Source organism: Orycteropus afer, unplaced genomic scaffold, assembly GCF_000298275.1.
Source record: "Orycteropus afer afer isolate SDZICR_OR568_19922 unplaced genomic scaffold, OryAfe1.0 scaffold00116, whole genome shotgun sequence".
Classification (NCBI taxonomy): Eukaryota; Metazoa; Chordata; class Mammalia; order Tubulidentata; family Orycteropodidae; genus Orycteropus; species Orycteropus afer.
The window spans coordinates 1,147,410-1,156,285 of NW_006921703.1; the positions used below are offsets into that span (position 1 = coordinate 1,147,410).

Here is an 8,876-nt window from a genome sequence, read left to right on the forward strand (position 1 = left end):
GAGGGTCTGTGCAATCCTTCTGCCTAGTCCGCCATCTTGTCCCGCCTCCTAATTTCAGAATCTTAATCATTGCACATTCAGTTTGCTATATCTCTACAGAATCTCAAATACCAGTGCAGGGTCTGAGTAGGTCTGACTGAAACAGAGATGCTAGTGGAATGTGGAGGAGTTGTCTTGGAATCTTCTGGTTGGTCCTTCTTTGTTAATTTGAGGAGGAAACGGTAAGGGCAGAGAGTTTCATAGACTTAGAGGGTATAGATCTTTCGGGATATGAACTGGGAATCCCAGCAAGGGTTATGACCTCATCTGTTCAGGATTCCCCCTGGGTATATTTAGGATGGTAATAATGAAGATAATTAAGATTATCTTTCTGTCATGTCCACAGGAGGATGTATTAATACTATTAATGATAAAATAGTAGTCACAAACTCATGGACTCATAGCACAGAATCATCATACAATGATAATCAACAACAATTAGCAGTGAAAAAAAGAGTTCCTTTGCAATCTGAAGGGTTATGTTCTTGATATACCACAGTGTATGAGGATCTTGAAGTCTTATGAGGTAATAGACTTGGGACAACTATAGTCCCAAGTGACTTTCTGAAAGTCCTTATGAATAGTTTAAAATTCATTAAAATAAAGCAATATAGGCAGACATATGCCAGTGAAATTATCAGTGTCTTTCTACATCTCAAATTAGCAATATTAGATATGTACAATTACTTTCTACCACTTTTCTGGTAAGAAAATATTAGCTCATAAAATGCGATTGTTCTGTTGCCATAAGAAAAGCTCTTTTCCCAGGGTTGACTCTCCATTCAATTGCCTTTCTTATTCTATGAGTTTCTGATCTTTAGCTTTCAATTTCTGTTGTAATTCTAGAGATTTAAAATAGCCTCAATGGTTATTCTGGGGAATGTTCAATTTAAGCTGCTTTCCATGATTGTGTAGTATGTCTTAAATTCCCTTTAAAACACACAGGCTGGTTACAAAGCCTCAGCTCTGCCCATGATAATGTCACCCAAGGCCCATCTCAGCGGTCACCTTCTTAAGGGGAGCACAATTCTAAGTCATAAACAAAATTACCACAATTTCCTTTATTTCTCCCAGGACTTTCTTCTGTCATGCTTTTACTTCTTTTAATTTCTAAGCACTCACTATATTCCTTTTCCAACTATGCCCAACAAGAGAAGCTTCATGGATACCAGAAATGAAGTTCTAAGCAGTGCTATGCAATAGAAACATAATGTGAGCGACAAATGTAATTTAAAATTTTCTAGTGGCCACATTAAGGAGTTATAGTGGCATAGTACCTAAGGCTTTTGACTGCTAACCAGGAGATTGGTGGCTCAAACCCACCAGCTTCTCCATGGAAGGAAAATAAGGCAATCTACTTCTGTAAAGATTTACCGCCTTAGAAACCCAATAGGGGTTGCTATGAGTCAGAATTGACTTGATGGTAGTAGGTTGTTTTGCTTTTGTCATTGGCCACATTAAGAAAGTAAAAAGAAACAGTGAAATTAATTTCACCAATATATCCAAAGTACTATAATTTCAACATATAATTGACATAAAATTATTTTTTTTTCATATTAAGTCTATGAAATTTGCTGTGTATTTTATACTTAAAGCACATCTTATTTCAGACCAGCCACATTCCAAGTGTTCAACAGTCATAAGATCTAGTGGCTATAGTATTGGACAGCACAGTTCTAGAGATTTTAAGAGAAAGATATATAGAAGGAAATCTGGATACCTCAGAATTTTGTGGAAGGGACATTTGTAGTTCAGTAAGATTAATATACCACAAATGTTGACTTACTTTCAATGGTCATCTTTTACTTTTGCAAATTAAGTTTAGATTATCTTTAAGTTTACAATTTTTAATAGTTTTATTCTGCAGGTTTTTTTTTTCCTTGTCTAGTGGTTTCCCCCAATGACAAGACTCTATGTGGCTATACACTGTAAACAATATGTGCATTGAAAATTATGGGGCCAAATAGCATTTCTGGATACAGAGAACTTGACCAGGTTCCAAGAAAAGTGCTTTTGGAAATATTAAAGTCTTAATTGGAGATACTTACTTGAAAAATAAATTGAATCCACACATTGTAAACATGATAGCCAAATACCCCACCACACCAAATGCATAACTGAGTTTGTAGATTAAAAGGAACCATTTGTAGACCAATCTGTGGATTGAAAAATTGGGAGAAACACAGGACATGATTTACTATAAATTATTTTATTTTTTTCAAGCACTGTTATAAATAAATTTCGAGAACTCTGTTTATTATATAAAGAGCATAAACATACCAGCTAAACCAAGTCTATGGTATTAATACAATATGCACAGGCAATATAGTAATAGTACTGCTATGCAGACAAGTTTATATGTCTATGCATATGCTAATTTACCTGTTCTTCACATAAAAATGGCCTTCAGGAGTGGGTACTTGTGGTAGTTAAGTTTGTGTGTCAACTTGGCTGGGTAGCTGGTAGTAGTTATTTCCCATAATGAGACTGGCAATCAACTCCATAGTGGGATCTACCACAAGCAGCTGAGTAGCTGCTTTAGGGATGTGGTCTGCTTCCCGTATATAACAAACAGCTTTGGCAATGGTCTCCAGCTTATGGCACACTTGAAACCTGCATGTAGCCATGTTGTTGTTCAGCAGCCTGCCATGCTCTGCTGACCTTGGGACTTTTAATGGACTTGAATTAATGGCCTGCAGTGTGGTTTGGTAATATCGGGACTGTGCCTTTTTAGTTGTTGACCTTGAGTTTGTCAGCCTCAGCAGCGAGCAGCTGTCTGACTGAAGAAAAGCTTCCAGCTTTAGTGGGCCAGGAGTAGGAGGCTAAGCTGAAGTCCAAGGTGAGGGACTTTCCCCCAGCCCCTAGAGCCTGGCACTTTGAACTCAGACTTAAAGCCTCCAAACAGTAAGAGAATAAACTCCTGTTTGTTAAAGCCATCCCATTTTTGATATCTTCCGTTAGAGTGGCACTAGGTAACCAAAACAGTACTCTACCTGGAATCCTGCTACCCTATCCTTATCTCCTAATTTGTCTCTGGAGTTCCCAAACCCACTGCTATCGAATCAATTCTGACTCATAGCGACTTCCATTGGGTTTCCAAGATGGTAAATCTTTATGGAAGTAGATTGCCCCATCTTCCTTCTGCTGAGCTAGTACTTTCAACCACCAACTTTCTGGTTAGCAGTCAAATGCCTTAGGCACGGTGCCACCAGAGCTCTGGCTCTGGGTTAGTAGAGTGGTTTTTGGCAGGAGTACCTTGGAAGCAAGCAAACAATGTGATGAGAAGTCAAAAAGAGAGACCCCTCTCCTCAAGTTTTCATCTTCCCTCCTAATATTGTGCCCTTCAGCCCCAGCACCAGTGGAGAAATTATCAGTAGTAGACCTAGCTTCTATCCATCTGCTGTCTCCTCTCCACTCAAAGAGCCCCTCTCCTAGCTCTTGGGATGACATTACAACTGAGCTTCAGTGTTGTTTCTTTCTGCTATGTGCATAGGTTCTAGCATTTACTATGACATCTCCTTAGACTATTGCTTCTTCCCAAAGGGTCTAATTGGAGAAGTGAGAGGATAAGGATGGATAAGGATAAGGATAAGGATAAAGATAGGATAAGGATAAGGATAAGGGTGATTGTGGAGATGATATGGAAGAAAGACATTTACCCTGCTCGTTTTCATCTTCAATAGCAGTAAAAGCCTTTACAGAAAACTACAGAAAAGGTTGCTTCATGCCTGGAAGAATATGGAAAGAGGCTGGGAGCTCAGTTCCATTCCCAGGAGGCCCAGTAGAAGGGTTATGACAATTGAAAATAAGAAGGGTTGGAAGGAGAGAGAAAGAAGCTGGGAGCCTGTCCTTGGTGCTCATGGAAGAAAACAAGGAGGTCGCTGGGGTGTTGCTCACAGTGAACAATGGCAGGAGGCCCTGTTTGCCTTCATCCTTTTCCCTCTATAGCTTCTTGAAGCCCCTCTCCCCCTTTTCAGACCAAACTTTGTTTACAGTCTTGCTCCAGAGATTTGGCCCAACTCTCCAACTTCCAACCTGTGAAGCTCGGTCCCCAACTCTCTCATCTTCTTCCTTTTGGAGCCATCTCAATAAATGCTTAAATATATTGATATCTGAATATTATTGTAAAAGATGTTCTGTTTTATTGAATTCCAGTTGGAAGGAAGCTTCTAAAACATTATTGTTTAAGTGGCTGCTTGTGGGCTAGCCTGGGAAATGAGTTGTCACACATAGCATTTCTATGGTGCAGTGCTTTCCTCCTTCCAAACAACGGACATGCAAGGCCCATTGGTCTCTGCCTCTCCTCCACACAGGAGGTCAAATCCTGCCCAATGGGAGGGATAGGCAATGGTTATGTGATGTGAAGGGAGAAACTTGCATGGGTGGCACAATTCTGCTTATGGCCATTCTGCCTAGTCATTGTGGAGCTGTGTCACCTCCACAAGGGCCAGAGAGGGATGTTGGGGTCTTTCTGCCATGCTGGCTGCTTGAGCCATCAGTTCTTTTACTTTTCTAGATCATTGGTCAGTGCAGTCAGATGAAGGCAGGAGTTTATGTTGCAAAATGGGGTGGTGATGGGAAAACAGACAAGCTCTGAGATGCCCCATACCACCATCAGCCAGCACCAGTATGTGGGTTCCTTTGAGCTCCACACTTTCTAAGCATCCTCTCTTCTTGCTTCAAGGGGCCCATCTCGAAGTTTGCCAGCAGTAGAGGCCTTCCATGACTAACAGATTTCTAAACTGAAGGCCTTCTCTGGGTAAAGCTGTTTGTTTAATTACACCACAGTCTGCTGTTGAGACCATAGGTTTTGCAGTCAGGTAGTGTTAGATTTTATTCTGGGCTCCACTGCATACCACCTGTGGGACGTTGGTCAATTTACTTGGCATTTCTTCACTGATTTCTTTATTTATAAAGTGAGGATAGGGACACTAGCTCTTAGAGTAGTACTGAAGATTATGTGAGAGAGTGTCTTCATGTTTAAATGACTTGGCATACTAAATGCTCAATATATTATGTCATTGTTATGAATGTATTAGATTTCCCGACTCTCACCCTCCTTCTCTCAAATCTTCCTGCTTATTGGAAGCACAACTTTCCAAGAGCACTAGACCCCAGAATGTCTCTGCTACTCAGACTTACACTGTGAGGCAGAAAAGCCAGAAAAGAAATTTTGTGGCAGCCACCACAAAAGAAAATCGGTCTTTGGGTTGAAATTGATATGCCCAACTCTTTGTGGCTAGCATGTAGCCTATTTTTGAGCTTGAACTTCATTGCTTGACAGATAACCCCAAGTGTCTTAGAGAGGAAACTCACTTCCCCTTCTCTGATACTCTGTCCCACAGTTAAGAAAAAAACAAACTAAACTTATTGCTCTCCTGTCAATTTTGATTCATGGTGACCCTGGCAGAGTAGGATGGTTCTATAGGGTTTCCAAGGCTGCAAATCTTTATGGAAGCAGATTGCCACATCTTTCTCCTGGGGAGTGCCTGGTGGTTTTGAACTGCCAGCTCTTTTGGTTAGTAGCCCCAAAGTTAGGAATGGTTTAAAATGCTACAAGGTTTTTGCACTTTGTTGGTGTCAAAAGCCACTTCTTTGGTGTGTGCCTTCTGAGCAAATACTGACTTGCTTTCACCAACCCTTCTCACTTGCAATCTTGCTTCCAAATGGAAAATAGCTAAGGTGCAACTCATCTATTACATGATCATTAAACAAAGATCCATAAAGATCCACAGGACTTAAACCCAACCAAACTTGCTGCCGTTGAGTCTGACTTATCCTGACCCTACAGGACAGAGTAGAACTGCCCCATTGGGCTTTCAAGGCTATAATATTTATAGAAGTAGATTGTCACACTTTTTCTTCGAAGGAACAAGAGGTGGATTCGAACTGCCAACTTTTCAGTTTGCAGTTGAGCACTTAACCACTGCCCCATCAGGGCTCCTTCCTTAGGACTTATATAAGAGTTCTTTTATTCTGACTTCTTCTCTAGCAGAAAAGAGGTCTTCATCAACCCCTCCCACTGTTGTCCCACTGTAAATGGCAGCTGGTCTCCTTTAGAATGTCAGTGGTGCCTGTGGGCTCTCAGACCGTACAACAGGGCTCCGCTCTGTGGAGGCAGGAAATGCTGACATGGAAGTGTCGTGAGTACAGAAGCAGAGGGCATAGGGCCTTGGCCATCTAAAATATATGAGCCATGGAGTGTAATGAGGCAGGATTTGGGTACTTTTTAAATGAAGTCCTCTGCATTGAGAGCACTGATGTGCACAGAAACACTGCATCAAGCTAAAGTAATTCCCTATATAGCAGAAAAGTGAACTGTTCTCATTGAAATATTACAATGATTATAACTGGCAGGGGGAAAACATATTGTTTCTTTCAAAACTCAGAGTGCTGTCATCGATCTTAGGTAACTTACAACCTTTTATAAGCAGAAGAGAGCATGCAATTGTTTCACTTTGAAGAAGGATTAAACCAGGCCATACAAAGGCTAGCCACGACCCCAAGCTGGCCAGTTTGAAGGTCTCCTAATACCATTCTAAAGCTCTTCCCAAATGGGGTTAAATACCCATAAACCTGAAGGTATTTATTTACCTTTCAGTTTTTATCATTCCACTTATTTACCTGATTTCTCTCACTGCATATTTTTCCTTCTTCTCTAAGCTAAAAGGAAAAGCTGATATTTACCTCTCTTGCATTTTAAAAGAGTAAAAACAAGTATATAAATGACTAAATAATCATACAAGTATCACACAGGACTATATGAGTTACTCTCCAACAGAGATTAAAAGTTGACTTTTTTTTTTTTTGTTACCATTTAACATTTCACACACTTTTTTTTTTTTAAAAAAAAGAAAATAAAACACTTTATTGAAGGAATAATTATATTTCTTGAAATGGAGGGCCAGCACCTTAAGAGCAAATGCATGTGTGTCCTCCCTGGTGGAAGCAGCATTCAGTTTTTATTTGGTCAACAAAAAAGGGAGAGAGTTTCATGTCAAAGAGCATAAGGAAAGGGAGGACATTTTATGAAGAGCTGTCCAATCACACACTTTCTTAACAACTCCAAGCCAAACATTAATTCCGTCTCTCCTGATACTACTTGACTAGGGCAGCATTTCTGAAGCACACAAGGTAACATTTTACAAATTTTTATCCATCTCATTTCAGTTTATATGAATGAGGATTATGATCTTATTTACAGAACAAGGAGAATGACAGCAAACTTGTAAGCCCATTATTTGATTATGATGCTCTATGGAAAGATTTTTGAATGACATGATGGACTCCTACAAACCTCAAGAGATTGGCTATAGTCATTAAAATGATAATTGAAATATTAAAGCCTCATTTGTTATGAGTGTAATAAATTGTCCATTACTTATGATTTATCAACTACAGGTTGTAATATAATCTTCTAACTCTTGTTCTTATAGCAGAACTTACAGAGAGCTAAAGCAAAATGCTGAGCTAAAAATAAAGATGCATAATGTGCTCTAGAGTTTTTAAATAATGGTTTCACTTCTCTTTCTCCTTGCCTTCACTAGCATAATGTCTGAAGTAGTGAATTTTACAGGGCAGGTCATAATCACCAATAAAATGAATGTGAACTAAACAGCAGTATAGCTAATTTCCAAAATGCTTTGTTACTAAAGGTAAAGATGTTAATACCTATGACTTCAAGAAATTGGAAATTAGACCTATTTTCCAATGTTTAAAATAAAGCAGGTTGTGAAGAATGAATGAACGAAATACATACCGTGGTGTTCTCCCTGAAAGGGGTTTTCGGGTAGCTCTGAAGAGGATGTAACTGGTAATAACAGAGAATATTCCCCACATAGACAGAAACCGCCACCAGTAAAGTTTTATAGTGAAATACAAAGGGACAACCCACATCTGCAACAGGGTCACCAGCTGTCGGAGAAATGACAGAAAAACTTAGTCAATTACTCAGGGCCCAGGATGGCATCTCCATTATTAAATGATTCAGAAGCTATTTAGGGTGGGGCGTAGGGAGGGGAGGACCACCTTCAACATTATTGCTGTAACATGAAATGGTCTACCATCAAGCTCTAAGCTATTCCTATATAGGCAAAATTTGGTACAATTATTATAAAATTCAAAGGGGAAATAAACCCAAATTCTCCTCTCTTGTCACATTCTTTCTTCTGGATATTTCAAACGATAGCAATTTGCGGCCTTGACAGCTATGTGATTTTGGACATGAGCCTCATGTTAGCTGTTAAATGGGACAACAATGCCGGCCCTGCTTCCCTGTGCTGACTGAAGCAACAAAGCCAGTTACCGCCGAGTTAACTCTGACTCATGTTGGCTCCATGTACGTCAGAGTAGAATTGTGCTCCACAGGATTTTCAATGGCTGATTTTTCACAAGTAGATCACCAGGCCTTTCTTCTTAGGCACTTGTGCGTGGATGCAAATGTCCAACCTTTTGGTTAGCAGCCTATTGAGTTAGTGGTTTGTACCACCCAGTGCCTCAGTGCTAAATGAGATCACAGACAGGAAGTCACTCTGAAAGCCACAGTGCACTACTTGGAGCTAAGGGGCTGCTGTTATTCTCGTCTACACATGCGAAAGTGCATAGCTTATATCAAAGGAGAAACTGTTGGTCAGTGTTTCAGAGCAGCTTCCAGGGCCAATTCTGCCTGCTGTTCCAGTGAGCTCTACAGTGCTAGCCCTTGAATCTCAGCCGTGGGGCCACTTGCTCCTGACTATTGGATTTTCTTTGCTATTCATAAGGTTTTCCCTGGCCAATTCTTTCAGAAGTGGACGGCCTCTTCCTTCTTCCTAGTCTGTCTCAGTCTATAAACTGGGCTG

The 8,876-nt window shown here is 40.2% G+C and overlaps 1 protein-coding gene across 1 annotated transcript in view; it reads right to left on the reverse strand.

Moving 5' to 3' along the window:
• The window catches only part of RNF175 (ring finger protein 175), a 67,914-nt gene that overhangs the window by 26,029 nt on the left and 33,009 nt on the right, over nucleotides 1-8,876 (reverse strand). Inside the window, exons 4-5 of the mRNA XM_007943989.1 lie at nucleotides 7,799-7,953; nucleotides 2,088-2,195 (exon numbers count right to left, since the gene is read on the reverse strand). Coding sequence (XP_007942180.1) covers nucleotides 2,088-2,195; nucleotides 7,799-7,953 — 263 coding nt within the window. The remainder of the gene's footprint in view (nucleotides 1-2,087; nucleotides 2,196-7,798; nucleotides 7,954-8,876) is intronic.